Source organism: Podarcis pityusensis (assembly GCF_964106645.2).
Source record: "Podarcis pityusensis genome assembly, chromosome: 6".
In the NCBI taxonomy this organism is placed as follows: Eukaryota; Metazoa; Chordata; class Lepidosauria; order Squamata; family Lacertidae; genus Podarcis; species Podarcis pityusensis.
Window position 1 is genome coordinate 70677926 of NC_138030.1, and position 21805 is coordinate 70699730.

At 42.4% G+C, this 21805-nt stretch overlaps 2 protein-coding genes across 4 annotated transcripts in view; one reads left to right on the forward strand and one right to left on the reverse strand.

Annotated features, from left to right (window-relative positions):
- COL24A1 (collagen type XXIV alpha 1 chain) overlaps positions 1-21805 on the reverse strand; it is a 331774-nt gene that overhangs the window by 306898 nt on the left and 3071 nt on the right. The gene's annotated exons all lie outside the window — the stretch shown is intronic.
- LOC308478654 (calcium-activated chloride channel regulator 1-like) overlaps positions 279-21805 on the forward strand; it is a 34509-nt gene continuing 12982 nt past the window's right edge. Inside the window, exons 1-12 of one of the 3 annotated variants that reach the window (XM_081008575.1) lie at positions 279-680; positions 7938-8032; positions 8504-8685; positions 10355-10495; positions 11273-11423; positions 12056-12167; positions 13744-13912; positions 15395-15616; positions 17193-17417; positions 17559-17736; positions 20405-20511; positions 21377-21601. In XM_081008575.1, coding sequence (XP_080864701.1) covers positions 8533-8685; positions 10355-10495; positions 11273-11423; positions 12056-12167; positions 13744-13912; positions 15395-15616; positions 17193-17417; positions 17559-17736; positions 20405-20511; positions 21377-21601 — 1683 coding nt within the window. In that variant the 5' untranslated portion in view covers positions 279-680; positions 7938-8032; positions 8504-8532. Of the gene's footprint in view, positions 681-7937; positions 8033-8236; positions 8308-8503; positions 8686-10354; positions 10496-11272; positions 11424-12055; positions 12168-13743; positions 13913-15394; positions 15617-17192; positions 17418-17558; positions 17737-20404; positions 20512-21376; positions 21602-21805 lie in introns of those variants that run through there. The other 2 variants (XM_081008576.1, XM_081008574.1) reach the window with 2 other exon arrangements.

The window sequence follows — 21805 nt, forward strand, 5'->3', positions numbered from 1 at the left end:
CCCAAGAAAAACAACACTGCATCCCTCGGTAGGCACGGACTCCTATGGCTGCAGCGTGCAGGGCTGTCTTAAGCATATCCGACACCGGATCCCTCCGGTGCCCCCCGTTTCCCAGACCGCCCTGGCACAACGCGCCAGTAAGCCCAATAGGAAAGATGCTCTAGCAGCGAGTGATTCCCCCTCCAATCGTGCTGTCTTGAGAGACATGAGATCTGCAGTGCTCATTTCTCCTCAAGATTTCTGCTCCGTCAAGGCTGGCAAAGTGCCCTTGAATTTCAAACCAGAGCTTAGCTCACCTTAGGGAAGGTCGGAATGGGTGTGTGCGCGCTTGAAGCAGAGACAAGCATGTTAGTTTGCTTCCTCTAGGAAAAAATGTCCATAAATCATGTGGCTATCACATCAAGATAAATGGAACAAGGGTAGGGTCCTGAGGATCGTAGCCTTTATGTGGGAGACAGATTCCTGGACTTTCAGCAGATGCATGAAGGATAGTCCAGAGCAGACAGATACCTGCCTTCCTACAAAGGGGAAGAATGTGAGCACAGATCTGTTGCATTGTCCCCTTCACTGCTCTGACACTTTTTTCTGGAAAATAATCGGCATGCCAGGATTTGTTTCTTAGAGATTTTCCTGCTTCGCTGCCCCACTGCACAGCTGTATCTCTCCAACCCTCTGAGCAGGTGGGTAAGCAAGTTCATTTCTTAGCTCTTCTACTCTTGCTAGCTGTTGAATAATGAGATCCAAAAAACACTTAGGCAAAGCAGTTCGAGTTTCTATCTATCATCAAATGAGCCTCAAAAGCTGTGTTTTTTGTGTATTGTTGTTGTTGTTTTGGTGATGTTCACATTTTAGGGCCAACATACATGTCATGATAAAGATGCTTTTACAAAAGTGAGCTTAATTGGACCATTTTTATTTTTAAGGAAGCAGCTGTGTGAAGTTCTGATCCAGGGACTCAGCTACGCTCAGTCAGTTGTATCGTTGTAACTCCATTGTAAAGATGCGGCGCCAGATGGGGCTGTAGAGCACAAAATTTGTTTGTGCAATTTTACATAGGGTTGTTTTTTTCTTTTGTTATAACGATCTAATTTATGACTTATTTATAGTGTTTCCTCCTCTGTGTGTAGATCCAGCCCAGGTCACAACTGTGATATAGATTGTGGCCTTCCATGAGTTTCTCACCAAATATCCCCCCTTTGGTTGCTATGGGTGTCTGAAGGTGCTGTCAGGTGCTGAAGGGAGGATTTGGGGCAATAAGGTGGAACAAGGTCCCACATGCCTTCCCCTTCAAAATTTATTAAGCTGTTATTTAAATTGCTGTTGAACGGCAGGTAATAACAATTAATAACATTTGTTGTGATTAATAAAAAGTGAGATTAATTAAAGATTCTTTAAAAGCATTACTGAGCTCATAATACAATTTTGTGTGTGTGTCATTGTGTATTTTCTCAATTAATGGAGCCTACAATTACAACAATTAGTCTTTCCCTATTTCTTTGAGGTAACAAAGGGGAACCCCATACTTGTAAATGTGGGGAATGTATGCATTTTGTAAATATATCTTAGCTGGAGAACTGTCTTGCAACATTCCGAAAACTGTGAATTTAACAGGATAGCCAAGTTATGGTTCACTTACTGTTTCGTAAAGTGCAAATTAGGTAACGTTACATTTAAATATGAACTGAACTGAATTTCTCCCACAGTAGGACACAAGTTTTTTGCTTGTCTCCATCCAAGTGGATGTTGATTTTTTTTTTTCCTTATTCACTTTGGTTATACACATGAATAATCATAACTTATACCTGGCCTCGTTGCTCTGGAACTGAGTTGTGATGTTGGAGCAGCAGTTAGCAATTCAGTGTGGCACCACAGCACCATGCAAGTGATATTTCAGGGCACAGAGGGGTGGGCAGCATTGGGGCTGAGTGTGGCCCCATAGTGCAGAATCCTAAGCAGCAGAGGAGTACTTCTCATCCTCTAGCACCAGTGCATAGCAATATTTGCAGAAGGAAGGCTGGAGCTTAGAAAAGACGAGCCAGTGCTGGAAAATTCTTCACCATATGCAGCCTTCTAAATGTTATCATCCAAGACCACAGAACGGATTTCCCTATTTTATTGTTGTATTATTATTTTTTTACTTGTTTTACCTTTCAATCATAAAAAACAAAATGCTTATACAGTGAGGGGGTAAAGTATCTGATCTTCTGCTAAATTTGCCCGTTTGCCCTCTGATGAAGAAATGTCCAGTCCATAATTTTAATGGTAGGTTTATTGTAGCTGTGAGAGACAGAATAACAACAGGAAAACCTCCAGAAACCCAGAAGACAAAAGTCAGAGATTGATTGAAGTTACTTAAAATGGGGGGGGGGGGTGGATCCCCTAATATAACAAATATATTGTGGATTCTACCAAACTTGGGAACTTTCCAAGAATTTGGGCATCCACTTCCCTCTCTTTTAATGGGGCTGTGGATGGGATAAATTTCATTTATTTTGAAACAAAAAGCTTTCAATTTCCACAGCAAGATATACTGAGATGTATGTTTTGTATCTTAACTTAAAACACCCAATATTTCATCTGGTCCCATACTTGGTTACTTTTAAATTCTGCATTGACAAAAAACAAAAACAAAAAAAATCTGCTTTGTTTCTTAACCTAACAGGACATTCTATGGGATGAACATCCCACAGAACTCTGAAAAGGAACGTGTCAATTCAACTATCCCAATGGATAATATTTCATTCCTATTTAAACAAAGATCCTGTGTTTCCCCAGCGCAGGCTCAAATGGATTAAAGAGAAAAGTTATCTACTTATCTTGTTTATTTGCAAAAATGGAAGGTGGTGGGGAGGGGGACAGGAAGGAAACCAGAATTTTTCTAATGGTCCATTTGATGCCATTGTTAGCATTCTCCCCTATCTAGATGCCTTCATCACCAGGAAGGATATAGGGCTTGTCTCAGTGCTTATCTCAAAGTTCTATGGCAGGAAGAATGACCCTCTGTAAAGAAGAATGCTTGGCCAGCATCTTTTTACCTTCCATGGCCTTCAGCCCAGGCCTAGAGCATCGTTATGGCTTCCTGAAAGCTTACTCTGGCTTGCACAATGCATTTGTTACATTGGTTCTTTTATTTCTGTACAGCACCTCACAACCCATCAAAGAAGTCGAAAAAGTACAGTGGTACCTTGCTTCTCAAACTTAATCCGTTCCAAAACCAAAGCGTTCCAAAACCAAGGCTCGCTTTCCCGTAGAAAGTAATGCAAAATGGATTAATCTGTTCTAGATTTTTAAAAACAACCCCTAAAACAGCAATTTAACATGAATTTTACTATCTAACGGGACCACTGTTCCATAACATGAAGGCAATAAACAATGTACTGCAGTCACACAATCAATCAATCAGTAGCTGAACTGGGTTCCACACAGTCACAAAAGCAAAACAAAAAAGCCCCCAAAACTGATACGGAAGGGGGGGGCATGTCTTCTTCACCTTCTTCTTCGCTACAATATATCCATTTATTTCCAATTGTCAATGTCAAAAGGGACTAAAATCTATAAAATTCATAGAAAATCAACGTGCCAATTTGCTCAATTTCTCTAGGACTCCATGACACCTCCCCTGTCCTCCATAATCCCTCAAGCAAGGTGTCAAGACCCTAATCCTGTCAAATCGCTCTGCCAAGCCCTTCCTCCGGGCGATGCCAGGTGACAGACTATGCATACATGGACCATTGTCTTCTCAGGATGTGCTTATCTGCGCATATCTCCAGCTCTGCATATTCCCCCCTCCCTCCTCCATATGTTAATCCGGTGTAACCCAACCTCTTCCTAATGTATTCGTGATGTAATCTGTGTAACCCAACCTCTTCTTAATGTATTCATGATGTAACTGGGATGTATTTTGCACTGTATTCTGGGACATGGAGGGAAATTTCAAAAGTTCATGTCACCCCTTTCTCGCTGTTCAATCTCGCCTTGAACCTGTTGCGCAATAAACTCGGATCTCCTGCAACTTGCTCCTGTCTCCGGCTGAGCTCATTTTCTTCCGCAGGGACCCGCGGACTTAGTCTGACAAGCTGGGTGGCAGAGTAACCCCGCACCCAGATTTTACCGTAACAAAAACAAAAGCACAAAATAAATAGACAGACCTCAGCGTAACACTCAAAACGGCAGTGTGGCACTCAAATCGGAAGCTTAACACTCCAAATGGAGCACATTTGGCTTCCAAAAAAAGTTCACAAACCAGAACACTTACTTCTGGGTTTGCAGTGTTTGGGTTCCAAGTTGCTTGAGTACCAAGCCATTTGAGAACCAAGGTACCACTCTACACAATTAACAGTAGCTTTTCCCCAAATGGCCAGCATCAGCACATAAAAGGAATGTGGTTCTGCACAGGAGTTTTAGCCCATTTCTACCAGGAATTGAATGGGAGTTGTGTTTTAACCCTGCGTGTGTAAGAGAGGGCTCATATTCAACACTTCCATTTCTCCAGGGAAACCGGGTCTTTATTGCTGAATCGGAGCAAACATCAACCAGGTTTTCTGCTGATTGACAGTTGCTCCGTGTCCTGAACCCCTGGATTACCTCTCAGCAAATCAGTATGGCAAGTGCAAAGTCCAAAGTCCGGGGCTCAAGCCACACAAGTGAAGTCCAAAGGTCAGGAAACACAGTCCAAGGCCAATCCAAGTAGCCAAGTCTGAAGTCCAGCAATCAGAATACAGTCCAAAGTCAATACTGAAGCACAGTCCCATAGGGACGAGAGATACCCAAAAACGTTAAGTAGGCTGCACAAATGTAGAGAATTTTCTTCCACAAAAACGTTTTGACAGAACCAGAGGCCTCTTCACTGAGGACCTCCTCTTAAATGCTAGGCTGGTGCGTTGAAGTTGCTCAGCAACTGGTAGAGACCCAAAGGGAATGGGCTGCTTTTGCCAGGCTTTTCTTCAAGCATGTTTGCTCTACTCCCTTTTCCTCGTAAGGTAAAGGACCCCTGGATGGTTAAGTCCAGTCAAAGGAGACTATGGGGTGCAGCACTCATCTCGCTTCAGGCTGAGGGAGCCGGCGTTTGTCCGCAGACAGCTTTCCGGGTCATGTGGCCAGCATGACTAATCCGCTCCTGTCACAACGGGATACTGTGATGGAAGCCACAGAAATGCCATTTAGCTTCCCACCAGAGTGGTACCTATTTATCTACTTTCACTGGTTCAACAAAGTCTTCTTTAGAGTAGACCCATTGAGATTTGGGTCAACTCGGAGTAGCACTAAACTTGAGTACAACTCATGACCTCTTAATTAATAAAACAAATCAACAAATATGAAAGGGAACAAACCTCTCTTCCACTTGATTTACAGGAAATAGTTTTCACACACACCCATGAGGTCTTCCAAATGTTTTCCCACTATTGTTTGTAATACACATATAAACACGCTCTGAAAAGACAATGTCTTAGTCAAAACAAGCCTTTTGAAGGTTAGATAGGGTGCTTGGATTATGGCTTGTGTCCAATTTAGGGTTAAGTAAACCTCTCATCAGGGCAAGGATTTTTAACAATGGGACTTTCCCTCGTCTCCTTCTCTTCTGCCCCCTAAATCTGTTCTGAGGGTCCCCCAATCCTCTACTGCAGATTTAAGCATGTGTGTGTGTGTGGCAATTGTGCAAGTGGAAATCCTTGTGCTGATAGGACAAGAGAGTTGGATACCAACCTATTTGAATGCTGGCACGTGTGTGAGAGAGGACAGAAAGACAAATGAGGAAGACAGAAAGACACACAAACGTTGTGACTTTATGTGCATCTCCCCCAATCAATGATATTTCATGCATAATTCCATAGTGACCAATGTGCCATTTGTAAGCTTCCTCACATAATATTTTGTGTTTTAGCTAATATTATTGAACTCTAATTAACATTAAACTATGTTAACTGCCTTGATCTTCCTTACAGAAATAGTCAAGAAGTATGTCACCTGTAGTTAAAATGCTTTCTTGTTAGTCTGCTTTAAAATCTGCGACCTGTTCCCACCCTTCCCCAAATGTATGGCAATATACATAAATAACTAATGTTTCATGGACAAGTGTCAAATTTACGGCAATGTTTATTGGAAACTGGGGGAAAGGTTTTTCCGGCAAATGGCTTGTGACCAATGTAACATGACCAATGTACCACATGAAAATTCATTAATAGATACCCACAAATAAATACCTCCCAAGCAAGACCCTATACTGTGCATTCGCAAGTTGCTGCTCAGCATCAAGTTTATGTGGGAAGCCATAAGGCGCTAACTAGGCTTTGGGAAGGAGGTGGGAGAAGACTCTGGGACCTTGCCAGAGCCCTCTTGCCTCCTTCTCAAAACCCAGCACCTCACTTACCTGGGTTTGGGAAGGCAGCGTGAGGGCTGTGGGGGGTCATTAAATGACAAGTACCACCCCAAAAGGCATTGAGGGCAGCTTGTTGGACCACGCTGTCCCAGATTATGTCAGCGGCAAGGCAGGTACAGGGTTCAATAATTGCTTCTACTGTATAACGCTGTCCACCTACTCTTGGGGTTTGAACTTTCTTCCGTACCTTGAGTGGGCATTACTCATACTTGCAGGTGGCTCTGGAGAGTCATGTGATGAAAGTCCTTCTGCCTGTGGCTCTTGTGCCATTTTCTTTCTTTCTCTAGCTATTGGGTGGCCTTCCTGGGGTGTCCAAATTGGCCATGGTTTCATTCATCTTAGCGTCTTCCTTTATCTCGTCTCTTGTTTCAGCAAGAGTTTGCTTTAGTGACCACCCACTTTCTATTGACACACCATACAACCTGGACCATCCTAAAGTCTCTGCAACCATTCCAGGGTGGCCATTTCCCATCTTGGCTTTGTGCCATTATGTTTGAATTTCTGGGTCCATAGTATTTTGGCTCTTTCATCCTAGTGGGATTTCTGTTTTAATTTTCCATTGTTCCAGCTTTGTTTTACTTGGCGGTGATCTCTTGCTCTTGGCTTCAGGATGGAGTTCACAGCAGGTACCTGGATTTCAGCCTTTTGCTCATAAGGATCATGATTCCATGGGTGCGTTGCAGTAGTTCAGTTGCAGATTTGCAGCTTGTGGGTGTGGTAGTCCCTTGCGACTGTTTTGATCCTGCCTAAAGCCATTTCTGTAACTCATTGTGTTGCCAGGATACTTTTTAATCATGTGGAACCTTACTCCAGAACAACAACAAATGGATTAGCTGTTGGCTATCAAGTGAATTGTGTTAAGAGGATTCTGAGTGATATGGAGTAAAATGTTGGCTAATGATATAGCAAAAAACTTTATATCAAGGTTGGGCAGTTAACTATCTATCTTGAGGTAAGAGACAGTGGCAGGAAAAATGTGTGGCATGGTAATAGTAGGAAGGCAAGGGTTGATTGTCAATGTATTGACTTGGTAATGGATTGGATGAGAGCCAATAAACTGAAGCTCAGTCCAGATTAAGGCACTGTTAGTGGTTGGTTCATCAACTGTATTTTCCCATAGTTGTCCAGCATTGTCCAGAACTTGGCCTCACCAGCTGCAGGGCTAGGGGGAGGTAGACCTCAGGCGGCAACAGAGGCTCTGGCTCCATCTGCATTTGGGCTCCCTGTTTTGTGCCCTCCCAGTCCCATTGGGCACTGGTCATCACTGGTTTGACCCCTGCTATATTTCTAGTTCTTGGCTCGCCATCAAGAATAGCTCGGTCTCTAAAGCACAAGACTCTTAATCTCAAGGTCATGGGTTCAAGCCCCATGTTGGACAAAAAGATTCCTGCATTGGAGGCAGTTGGATTTGATGGCTCTCATGGTCCCTTAGCCAACTCTACAATTCTGTGACCCCTGCTTTATTTTTGGTGCACAACCCCCATCTGCAAAAGAGGGTACAGATTTGCATGAGACATAAAGTGTTCGCAAATTTTATGCAGATTTGTGTCTTCTTTGGCAGGTGCGGAAGAAGGCCGAATATATGGTATACCCCACCCTTTGGGCACCCCTGGGCACCAAATAAGACAAAGCTAGGAAAATATCACTTGGATTAAGGTGAAGTTTTTCTTTTCAGGGTGTCTAGCTATAAAAGCAACCTAGAAGTTCCAGACTGCTGCTATTATTGACTCTAGTTTCGATTTCTTTAGAAATGCTTGCAATGTATTAGTGGTAACCGGCAACGATAGAGTTAAACATTGTATTCGAGGATTTTTTTTGTTATGAGTTGGACCATTCTCCCCCTTAGTTTATTATTGTGGATGCTTTCGCTTTCCTAGGCAGTTGTGTTTGCCGGTACATCAGCAAACACCCTTGAGTTCTGAGCCTCCAAAGTGAGTATCCATGCCTTTTGTTAAATAGGAAGTTAAAAGTATTTACAAGGATTTGAACAAGGAAACACCAGGTTGGGGATTATTTCCAGAATTCTTTGTCCTTTCAAAACAGGTTTGTTTGGTTTTTTTCTGTCTCTCTATCCCTGCCAAAGCTCTTGCATTAACAAGCCTCTCTGCTGTTATTTATTTCTGTAAGGTTGAAATAAATAAGTGCCACAAGGAAAGATGGCGCTTAACCACTGGCTGCTGCTGCTGCTGCAAGTGCTGCACGAAGTGACAGGTTCCAGGGTAAAACTCAACATGGGCGGTTTTGAAGACGTCGTCATCGCAATCAATCCCCAGATCCCAGAAGACAACAAAATGGTGGATGCCATCAAGGTAAGATAGTTTCTGAATGTATTGAATAAGCGATAGTTTCTGTAAGTAAGATAGTTTCTGAATGTATAGTTTCTGTTAGTAAAGCAATAGTTTCTGTTAGTAAGATAGTTTCTGAATGTATTGAATAAGCGACTTCAGACAGTGAAATTCTAGGAAAATGCAAGTTGCATTTTGCAAGCGTGGGGTACCAGGTGCTTCTGACCTCCCCACACCACAAGTCTTATCCCAAGTGTACAGGTGGGACTTGTATAGGGTTGCCATATTTAAAAAAGTAGAATTCCTGACACTCACAGAGCTACTAAGCTTTTTTGTAGGAAACCACCAAAATTGTTTCTGAATTCTGCATTTTGCAAGCGTGGGTGTCAGGGTACTTCTGGCTGCCCCTACACCCCACAACTTTTTCATCCCTTTCTAAAAGTAACATTCCACAAAGTTGTTGAGCTTCTTAGCAAGACCCCAAAAGCTCCGCCCAAAGTAGTGATTTTAAGTTTTTAGAGCTGGTTTCCGCTGGTTCGGCAAAATTTCACCCTGACGCCATTTTTACACCCAAAAACCAGGTCATGTCAGGAATGTTCCTGCCATAGTGCAAGCCTAGGTCACTTGCAAGAAAAAAAATATTGATAGCCTGGAATATTCCTCTTCCCTATTCCATACAACTGGGGTAGTTCGTTCTATCTCCCCCTAGCACCTCCTTCCAGTGAGCACATTTAGTCCTCCTTCCTTTTTGAGGTCTCTCACCATTGCTTTTTTGTTTTTAATTTCTGCAATACCTTGGGTGCTCTCAAGCCCGCTAGATTACTCTTGTAAATGGGCGCTTCCATTTTGGCTGCCTGAGCAATGGCAATCACAGCCTGAGTGTTGGAAACAGAAAACAGAGGGAAGGGTCTGTGCCAGAACTGGGTGCATGTACTCTGAGGTAAATGTACTCTGAGGTAAATGTTGTGCAGGTTTTGACCATTAGAGGTTAAAATGTCCTGTTCATAGGTTTCTTTAACTAACCGGAGCGCTTTGACACCAGATTTCAGGAAATTGTTCCAGAAATGGGGTGCTGTTTCTGGGAAGTGCTCTCCCTTCCTCTCAGTGGCTTTGCCTTAGCTCACATGGCAGCTGCCCCCAGTGGAGGAAGACGGTTTCTTTGCTCTAGGCTTCAGCTTCCTGCCTGGCATTGCAATAGTTCAATCTGTTTGGGGGCCCCATGGCCAGCTCCATTGAAGGAGAAATATATAAATGTCGCACTTTGTAGGAATTGCTTCAGATTGCTCTGTTAATAAGCAACACAGAAGAACCTTTGTCACTATACAGGGCTGATTGTGCACTCGAGGTTGTTGCGCAGGGTAGACTTGCACAAACAATATGGCGGCCACTTAAAAACAAACAAAAATGGCCGCCCTCCTGTCATGTACAGCTTCCCCCACTATTTTCTCCTTCATACCAGGAATAGCTTTGCATACTATGTCAAGCAACACTCAGTGGCACAGGAGGATCCACCAAAAAAAGTATGTGAATTGCATCTACCAGATTTTTGAAGACAGGGGTTCAACTTTTCAACATGCAAGGCACTCCAGCTTCAGGAAAGAAAGATGGCAGAAGAGACCAAAGGGCACATTTTGTAAACACAAATGCCAATAACTAGCCATTGACACACAAAGGTTTCTCCTTTCCCTGTTAGGACATGGTGAAAGAGGCATCAACTTATCTCTTCAGCGCTACACGGCAAAGATTTTATTTCAAGACAGTGAAAGTTATAATTCCTTCTACATGGAAACCAAAAAATGAATATCAAAGAGTAACTACAGAATCCTATGATAAGGTAAATGCTGAAGAATACATTAAGATTTAAATATACTTGTGGTATTTTTAAAAAGATTGGGGCAAATGGAGAGATTGTGGGGGGTGGGGATACAAGATACTGTATGATCTAATAAAAATTCTTATTATTTATTTATTTATTTATTTATGATTAAAGTTCTATACCACCCTTAATCTGAAGTATCGCAGGACTCTTTACAATACAATGACACAAAAATATATACCAAAATAACAAACAAAAACAACCCTCTCCCTCCCCCCCCCCAGTTTAAAAGTCCATAGAATGTTTAATTAGCCAAAAGCCTGAGAGAAGAGGAATGTCTTTGCCTGGTGCCTAAAGATAAGTAATGCAGATGCTAAGCAATAATATCTATATTTCCCACTTTTGGATGCAACTGGATTTATTTTTGAGTAAACATGCAGATCTGGGCTGTATACAGCTTAATGTTCTTATAGACGTCATGATATCTAAGGCTGGGTTAAAGTGGTTGCGGGCCTTGGTGTGTTCCCCCAGCCTTCTCCCCAAAAGGAATTCATGCCATAACAGTACCAGAATTACATCTTGAAATATCTTTAAAGACAAATGAATTTAGTACACCTGATTTCGTGGGCTCACTTATAGACAATTGTATTCTTAATAAATACCTGAAGCTATTCCTTGTATAGTAGCATTGTCTAGTAAGCTTTCTTTTTCTTTTTCTTTTAATGGAAGCTCAGAGTATGACAGGAATTTCTGGGCTGTCCACCTCTATATCTTCTTTGTTCTATTTTATTTTAGGCAGATGTCATAGTGGCGGATCATTACTTGAAACATGGAGATGATCCCTACACCCTACAGTATGGCGGATGCGGGGAACCTGGGCGATACATTCATTTCACTCCTAACTTCCTGACAAATGACAAGTTGCATAATGCTTATGGTCCACGAGGTAGCACCTGTTAATTCAGATTAAATTGTCTGGGTTGTTGTTTTTTAATTATTAGAATTGCTAGTCAAGTTTTCAAAAGGTAATAAAGATAGAATTCCTAAGAAACCATTAAGACTTTCAATGCAGTTGCTTAATCGCTCTAAAGGCTCCTAAATTTACATAAGAAATCTGCAATAGTTTCACATGAGGTTCATCAATACATTTTCAACCCCAAAAAGCTATCTTGCTGAAGCTATCTGAGCCTCTCTTCCTCTTTCCCATGTTACCACAGCTGCTTGTGTACCATACATTTAAAGTACATGACTTCTTACATACAGTTCCCAGGAAGTCGTGTGCTTTGATTGCAGGGGCCCGCCTTGTCAGATGCAACTGTCGATTAAAGGGTCATCACCTCATTGGCTTCTGTGATGTAGGGAGACAAACAGGGACTTCTCTTCTGAATCAGATTGAAAAGTTGGCTACCCCTTCTATAGTTATTGAATTGCTGGTGTGATTTCACAGTATTTCAAATTTTATTTTAGTGTTTTTTTTAACAGGATGTATGTTTGCTATAATTACTAGCTGTGTGTCGTACATTTAAAAAAACAAAAAACTGTGTCGCAAATTTTAGCTTTGTTATTGGTGTTCTACAGGCAGGGTCTTTGTCCATGAATGGGCTCATCTCAGATGGGGTGTCTTTGATGAATACAACAATGATGCACCTTTCTACACTCCTGGTGGAGACAACTTGCCTGAAGCAACAAGGTACTTTCACAAATACTTCCAACAAATGCATCTCTTCTTTAAGAAGTGATGTTTGCCTTGGGCTTGCTAGTTTTTTAGTGGTGTGAATTATTGCCTAGAGAGCATCTTTGGGTCCCCAGATGGTGTTGGACTACATCACCCCTAGCTTGTAGGACCAGTGGTCAAAGGATGATGGCAGTTGTAGTCCAACAACACCTGCCAATGTTGAGAAAGGCTCCTCTAGAGGATTAAACTGTAATTGGAAGATATACAAAGGAAATCTCTTATGGGAGCCAAGTTGGGCAATGCCCTGCCTGCTGGTAACCCCAGCTAGTGGCCGCTTGTGCTCTGCCCAACCCCTTAACATCAACCAGCTTATTCAGTGGGTGACAAGAAATTTTCCGTGCCGGGTACCACCTGACCTTGCTACGCCACTGATTCAGTCTCTCTGAAGACCATTTTCAGACTCTAATTATGAAGAAGAAGAAGAGTTTGGATTTGATATCCCGCTTTATCACTACCCGAAGGTGTCTCACAGCGGCTAACATTCTCCTTTCCCTTCCTCCCTCACAATAAACACTCTGTGAGGTGAGTGGGGCTGAGAGACTTCAAAGAAGTGTGACTAGCCCAAGGTCACCCAGCAGCTGCATGTGGAGGAGCGGAGACACGAACCCGGTTCCCCAGATTACGAGTCTACCGCTCTTAACCACTACACCACACTGGCTCTCAGATGGCTTATCAGCTTTACTCTGGCACGCACTCATGAAAGCAATGAGCAATCGCTGTGTGCTGCTAGGTCCCACTCCCACAGCCTCAGCCCTGTATACCTGAAGCAGTGTCTCCACCCCCATCATTCAGCCCAGACACAGAGGTTCTGCTCTGAGGGCCTTCTGGAAGTTCGCTAACTGCAAGAAGTGAGGTTACAGGGAACCAGGCAGAGGGCCTTCTTATTGGTGGTGCCCGCCTTGTAGAACGCCCTCCCATAGATGTCAATGAAATAAACAACTACCTGACTTTTAGTAAACATCTGAAGGCAGCCCTGTTTAGGGAAGTTTTTAATGTTTGATGTTTTATTGTGTTTTTAATATTCTGTTGGGAGCTGCCCAGAGTGGCTGGGGAAACCCAGCCATATGGGCGGGGTATAAATAATAAATTATTATAATATTATTATTATTACTCCTGCCTCCAATGTAGGTGAGGGGCAACAACATTCCTTTCCTCACCCCCACCCACAACCAATTTCTTCTCTCCTGAGAAAGCCTAGGTAGGGTGTTGAGAGACCCATGGCTACTTTATTAAGCCTTCTTCCCATTGTTAACATTCAGGAGTCCTTCCAGACATAGCAGTTAGCACAGAGATAATGCTTGCCATTGTTTCCCATAGGCTAATTTTAATCAGCTCCTCCTACCAATCCAGTTGCAACATGTTGTTGTTGTTGTTGTTGTTGTTGTTGTTGTTGTTGTTATCAATTCAATTTAAATCCCACCCTTCCTCTGGTTGGCATGGAAGAAAACTGCATAGGATTGCAATCATGCCACCAAGTGATTGTTTATTGACTTTTAAATTGACTGTATCTGTTTCTTTTTACATTCGTTAGATGCTCAGCTGGTTTCACTGGTCAATACATATTTCCGCTTGGTGGAAAAAGTTACAGAGATTGCAAAATTGACCACCGAACTCAGCTGTATGAACATGGTTGCCTGTTTGTTCCAAAAAGACATCAAGATACTGCAGCTTCTATAATGTACTTGCAAAGTCTCCCTTCAGTAAGTATAATGAATCTAGCTTTCTTAGTTCAATGTTATCCCACGAGATTTGGACTGCCTAGGGGCCTCCAGGGGGTTTGATCTGGCACTGTTTCTGTTGAGCTACTTGTTCATCTCTTTCTTCTCTTACTCAACTTAATAATTCCTTCACCTTCTGACTCTGTATTTCTGCAAACTTTGGGTTTGCCCCTAACCCTCCTGATACCTTCCCCTCATGCAAGAATGGCGGTTTCTGCAGCATAATGACCAACATTCAGAGAACTGAGTTTCCTATTCATATAAACAAGTGAGGCTCTGCAATGAAACCTTGCTTGTTTTTGTGTGGTGGGGTAGCCTTCAAAGCTTCCCCTTCTTAGGCAAGATACTACCCAGAGTGAAAGACTAGGTAGGTGACCAAGTGAGTGAATGAGTGACTGAGTGCATGACCCAGTGAACAGGCAGATAGCTAGAGAGGGCAAGTGAGTAAATGGACAGCCAGCAGGTGGCTGACTAGTGCCTAAATACTCCTCCGGTGGAGCCAGCTGGTCCAGGTTAGAACTAGCTATTTCATTCTGGCTGATGGTCTCATAGTTAAGCCAACTCTTCTCTCCTTGAGTTGCAAGGTGCTGGGCACTCTATGTAGCAGGCGATCTTTCTCCCTTGTAGGATGCCCAGACCTTTGGCACCAGTGAGAGGCCTTTCTCTGCTTCCCTTCCAGGTGCGAAGGTATCTCATTAACACGTGTTCTTTTGCTGAGGGATGGAGGTGAGGGGAAAAGAGTTTGCTTGGCGACTGCTGAAGCTTGGCTAAGCTGCCAGGACAATGCTCTTGGGTGTAGCTAAACCCTATCTCCTCCTATTCTTATTTCCTTAACACAGAAGACGCCTTTTCCATCTGAGGAAGAAGGCAGCAGGGCTCTGCTTGATGAGGCAGCTTAATCCCCAGTGCTTTAGACAAATGGCTTTCATTCTTCCTTCACCTGCAGGAGTTCAGGAAAAAAACCCAGAGCAGAGTGATGCAGACATGTGTAGCCTGTTTCTATGTAGGGTGTTTTTTTTGTGTGGCTTTTAAAATTATTTGGGGTTCACCCAATATTTTTTTCCCTACTTCTGTGTACCTCAAGGATTACCCAAGTTGTCTTATACCTCCCTCTTGTGTATGGCTGTTGCCATTTCAGTGACATAAAGGTTTATGTTCTCCCTTGCAGTTACTGTATTTATAGATATTAACCCATGACAGGGAAAGTGAATGTCTCTGTGATCCCTGGATCAGTAGCTAAACTAGAACAGACTCTTTGGAGATTGTTTCTGTTACATTTTTGTGAAGTTTAGGTCGACATATGTCTAGAACTAAAAATCCGCCAAACACCCTGTAGCCTTTTTTTGTCTGTGTGCCAAGGAATGTCAATCTTTGCAGCACCTCCTTGTAAGGAACGGCTCTCATGAAGCAGGAATTGCTAATGAGGTTGTGATCTTGATCTGTCCTTCCCTATCTTTTATTTAGGTTACTCAGTTCTGTGACAAAAGCAATCATAATATTAAAGCAACAAATTTGCAGAATAAAATGTGCAACTACAGGAGCACCTGGGAAGTAATTATGGACTCTCCCGACTTTGCCAGTTCATCTCCAATAACAGTTCCCCCACCTGATCCCACTGTCTCCTTGCTGCAAAAACAGGAGAGAGTTTTGTGTCTAGTGCTTGATATTTCCGGAAGTATGGATTCGGTAAGTCTGATTTCCATGTTCAGAAGATCTATTTTGAGACAGTTCAGAAATTATGGTATTAATGTCCATAGCGAAAACAAGTGTCAATACAGCACTGGCATTTATGAACTGTGAGGCTAAATTTTGCTGCACCTCAGTTGTTGGGAACCTTTGACCTTCCACATATTGCTAAACTAGAACTCCCATCAGCCCCAGAAGCACGGAAAATGGCAAAGCAGTGATGGGAGTTGCAGTTCAGCAACACATTTTCCACGCCTGGCCTACTTGATTAGTTTATTTGGATATTTATCAAAGTACAGCAAGTTGTTCGTAGAGGTCAGAGGTTCTAGGGCAGGACAACTTGGCTGTTGTGCAAGGCAATCACTGCCTGCAACCCTCAGCCTAATGTCACATTGATGCAGGGAACCCAGAGGGAGAGATGGACTGTGGGAGGTGAAAAACATGGGAGTGGGGAGCCAAAACAGATGGACGGGTAGAAGCAGGACAAGGAAATCCCACTGCAAGCATTCAGTTTAGATGTCTAGTCTTTCAGGGTTTTCGATACTTCAGGAAGCTTCAGCAGATACTCAGAACTCCCTTCTGCAGAAATTCACGGGCCTAGAAGAGCCACTTAGCTCTTGAGGAAGGGGGTTTAAGAGACACCGATATAATTCAGTTAAATCACAGGGTTTGAATAATCTAACTGATAAGCAAAAAAAATAATAATTGTAGAATTGAGTTGATATTTCCCAGGAGATGATGATGACGATGACAACAACAACAACAACAACAATTTATTATTTATACCCCACCCATCTGGCTGGGTTTCCCCAGCCACTCTGAGCAGCTCCCAACAGAATATTAAAAACACGATAAAACATCAAACATTAAAAGCTTCCCTAAACAGGGCTGCCTTCAGATGTCTTCTAAAAGTTTGGTAGTTGTTTTTCTCTTTGACATCTGGTGGGAGGGCGTTCCACAGGGCGGGTGCCACTACCAAGAAGGCCCTCTGCCTGGTTCCCTGTAACTTGACTTCTCGCAGCAAGGGAACTGCTAGAAGGCCCTCGGCGCTGGACCTCAGTGTCCGGGCAGCACAATGGGGGTGGAGACGCTCCTTCAGGTATACTGGACCGAGGCTGTTGAGGGCTTTAAAGGTCAGCACCAATAATAACATAGGCATTTGTACAGCAGCCACAAAAACAGCTGTGACTCCTGGCCCTTAGAGTCCTTTCTAACTCTACAGTTCTGTGATTCATTATTACATAATGAAACATTATATAATAAATACTATTCAATGACACAATTGATAGGACAAGCCCCACTGAAACCAACGGTGCTCTTGTGCACCTCCCATCTATTTCAATGGAGCCTGTGCATGAAAACGTCCAGGTGAATTGTGTCCTAAATCACAACACGGATGAGATTATTCGGATATTCATAAATGTTATGGACTTGTCTATATTCTTATATGTTTATCAAGCCTTGTATTTTTACAGTATAGTTAACAACTGTGTTTTCAGTCCTCTTCATTTGCTTCCCGGAATGCACTAGCAGACCTGTGACTGCTGTTGTTGTTTTGTTTTTAATTCATACGCAGAACAATCGCACTGTTCGACTGAAACAAGCTGCAGAAATATTCCTCCTGCAGGTCATTGAAGCGGGATCCTGGGTTGGAATAGTTGCATTCAGTAGCACAGCAGCAGTTAAGACTCATTTGAAGCAGATCAGTAACGACAGCATGCGCAAAACACTCACAGAGTACCTGCCTACCAGAACTACTAGAGGAACCAACATATGTTCTGGAGTGCGGTCAGGATTTCAGGTGAAGAATTTTTTTTCAGATTCTTTTATTCCTATGCTTCTACTTAGTAGGGTGACCGGATGCAAAAGACGGCAGGACGCCTGTGCATATTGTTACAAGTGGAATTTAAATCTAAAATTTTAAATCCTCTTTTCCATACAGGTGTTTCTACACAAGTATGGAAGTACCAAAGGCTGTGAAATTGTTCTCTTGACAGATGGAGAAGATACAGCTATAAGCTCTTGCTTGGATGAAGTTCAAAGAAGTGGGTCTATAATTCACACCATTGCTTTGGGATCAAATGCTACAAAAGACCTAGAAACATTGGCAGACAAGACGGGTAAGTGAGCAAGAATAATGTCTTGCAAGACTCTTCTATGCTACCTGGTAGCCAGTTGGTGTCTCCCCAAAAAGTGAGTTCGCTCCAAGGCCCAGCCACTTCTTCAAGCTACTCCCAGCCACACAATATTCCTCCTACTTGCTCTGTCCACAGAAACGTTTATTTCAGCCATGACAGCTAAATGAGATTGCCATATTCAGAACCCGCAGGGAATCCATTTTGACCTCAGGTTCTGCTTGTAAGTATCCAACCGGCATTTGGTTGCCACTGCTGGAAATAGAATGTGGGCTTTGACTGAGACAAGCCATTGCTCAAGAATGCAAAACTGAGGTGCAGGCTAGTTACTGTTACTGAGAAGCCCATCCCAAAACTCCATACAAGGCAATTCTCCATCTTCTGTCTTTCCCTCAACTCTCCAGTCATAGTTAAGGTTTGAGTGGCCTCTGTTTTATCTGGCTTTTAGCTCATTGCTTTTACCTCAGGTTACAGATGCTTCAGGTTACAGACGCTTCAGGTTACAGACTCCGCTAACCCAGAAATAGTACCTTGGCTTAAGAACTTTGCTTCAGGATGAGAACAGAAATTGTGCGGCGGCAGCACAGCAGCAGCAGGAGGCCCCATTAGCTAAAGTGGTACCTCAGGTTAAGAACAGTTTCACGTTAAGAACAGACCTCCAGAATGAATTAAGTTCTTAACCAGAGGTACCACTGTACTATGCTATAACCTGGCAGTTTGATGACTCTTCTCCATTTTCTTTAACCAATAAATCTTTATTGGAGAACAAATCTTTAACCATAGTAACACACATACTTCTTGCTCACTCCCCCTAGTGAGCAAGAGTGGCACTGCAATTGTGTCAATTGAAATAACCTAAATAGTCCACTGGCATGACAGGAACATGGGTGTAAGAATTAGATGCACATGTATTGACACATGTAAAAATATGTAAGAGATCTGCAATCAGTTTTTTGATATAATGTTTTCACACTATATTGATGAACGCATTTTTTTAAAAAAAGAAACCTAGGGGAAATTAGCAAAAGCACTTGCAAAATTTATGTAAATTTGTATCTATCAGCTTCTTTCCAAAATCTTTTTTTTTTTATAAATAATTTTTATTAACCAGCCAATCAAATCAAATTAAATCACATCACATAAATTCCGAATTACAAAGCCGAATTTTAAATTTTGTTGGGGGGACCCATATTTCAAGATCCGAAGGGGGATTCTGATCATCTTCTTGCTACTGTGTTAATGTCCAAATCAGTCCAAATCAGTCCAAACAGAGTTCATAATTCTATCCAGTCTTATCTTGCTGTTTCCACATCACATCTTGTTTATATATTTTCTCTTTTTTCTTTATGATCTCTTCTGATAGTCTCCTTAAGCCGATAAACACCAATAATAATAATAATCCTGTGTGAATTTTCCGTTCTTCCATTCCTCAAATCGAGATGGTTTCCATATATCATTGCCTTCATAGATAACATCGCTCTTTCCATCTCGCAAAGCTGTCGCTCTTAAGTCCCTCTGAGGAGTTTCACCCACAATATATAAACAGCTCTATTTCTCTCTTTCTCCTCCCAGACTCAAGACCTCCGACAGAACTTCCCAATATGGCGACGGCATTTTTAACTGCGTCATTCCCAAGCTCTTATACATTCCTCGCTCTTCTTAAAACATGCTTTGGTTCGAAAGTTTATCTCCACACAGCCTTAAATCCACAGCTTAAGTCCTTAAAACGACATTTCTGACTCGTGACTCGTGAGGGGAGGGGATTCTTGTTAATCACATAAGAAAAGAAAGGAAAGTTTTTCCCCCCATCAGTCATTTGCCATACCGTGTCTTGGCGTATCTTCTCATGTTTTATTCTTGTCTTGTTTTATCAGAGATCTCCTCTATAGCAGTCTTTACTCCCCTCCTTCCTTGAAATATGTGCATTCCTTCATCCAAATTGTTTTCTTTTGAAGTTCTTGCAGCTAGTGGTGCAAATCAGGGACGGCGTCCAGGAGTGCCGGAATCCCACAGGAGGGCTTTGTGCCTAGTGCCCCCATCCCCACAAGTTCGGGGGTGGTATAGGGCACAGCAGGCAAAGGCAGTCCCCCCCCCACCGTCCTGGGGGGGTTAGGGAGGCTAATTACTCCCATCATAGCCTCCAAATTACCTCATGTGGGTCGGAGAGATGTTATTGTCAGCCATCTTCCGATGCGCCCCCTAGTGGCCCCCAGCTTCTTTCCAAAATCTGTTAATTACTCAGAAAAATCTCACAAAATTCGTTCCTTGTAAATGCCTGGCCAAATGTAAATATCTGATTTAGAGGAACTGACAAAAAGGGAGTATTCAGATTCTTTTTATTATATGTCTCTGTATAAGAAATACTATTTCTATTTTCACAGAGGCCACAGATCCTGATCCAACTATAGAAAGGTGCAGCAAAGGCCTGCTGGTGTGCACAGTTCCTAACATTAAAAAGCAGCGCCTGTAATTCCGAACTGTGCCTGCACAACCACACCTGCACATGCCACTACAAGGCACAATGCGTATTGCGCAGGGCATGCTAATCTTCTCTGTATCGTTCCAATTTTAGTATATGTGCTGCCGAAGCTTATTGCATTTTATTCCACCGGACAGAATAACTATTCTAATTATTCCTTCAATCATATTTCAGGGGGTCTGAAATTTTCTATCACTGACAGTTTGGATTCCAACAGCCTCATCGATGCTTTCAGTGGACTTTCTTCAGGAAGTGGAGATATCAGTCAACAATCTATTCAGGTTTGAACTGCAAAGATTTGAGTATATCATCACTATAACTATCATTGCTATCCCTAACATCATCATCATTTATTATTATTATTATTATTATTATTATTATTATTAGCTTAAAATTACTAGGCAGCATAGAAAAACTAAAGACAACACAGAGTGAAATCAATTCTACAGTTCATATTTTGCTATTGTAATAATGAGGGAGACCCCAGGTAGAGTTCAAAGAGAAGGGCAAATGGCCAAGATGGATTTTGGCAGAGCTGAAACATTTCACAATGTACCATTCTGAGTTCAAATCAACTTCATTTTTCTCTGTCTGGACAAATAACAAATTGGAGAAGAGGTTTCATTAGGAAAATAGCATATGGGGAAAGTGTTTCCTTAAAAACCACCCCAGCACCATGGTTCCAGCCCAGAAGATTGTATCTCCTTGGCAACCCTTTGCCAAAATGTGGAAACTGGAAATTTGAGTTGCCTCATCTAGCATTATCCAAATATTGGCTGGCCATTTCCAAGGCTATTGAGGTAGAGGTACAATTGTTTCCACCTGATTCAACGTAGCTGCTTATCTGCCTTCCTCCATGTCTGTAACATTGAAATATTGATAGAAAGTAAATTTATCACCACTGGACAAACCAATATCTGTATGGGGCAAGACGTATCATGTCATGACTGTACCAGCACTTTTATTACTGGCTGAGTATTGCGTATTACTTGTCCAGCAGAACTAACCACTGTGAAGGCACCTTCTAAACAATGTACCACCACTCATTTCTTTACACCTTATGAAAGGAAATAAACCATATGTATTCAATTTATAAAACTTTTCAGATACTGTATACTTATTTCTCCCCCCTCCCCCCACCAACAGCTTGAAAGTAGCGGGCAAAGCGTCGGTTCCCAAGACCAGCAGAATGGTATTGTAACCATTGATAAAACAGTGGGGAATGACACTTTCTTCGTGGTGACGTGGGGCACATCCCCACCGGAAATTCTGCTCACAGATCCCAAAGGAAGAGAGTACACTGAAAAAGACTTTGCAATTGATGACACCAACGTCCGAACAGCTCGCCTCAAGATTAATGGAACCGCAGAGGTAAAAACTGAGCTCTTCTCAAACTTCTCTGCTTGTCTAACCAAATGGGGCAATGCCTGTCTCATTGCATTTTTTTTGGAACAAGTGCCAGCAAAGGGTTCTGCCACTACAGCTAAAGTAGCATATAGATTATGCAAGCAGGGAAGAGCCATTTGCTTCCAGAAGTCCCATATGTAGCATTCTGCAGTAGTCTTAATGAGCTTC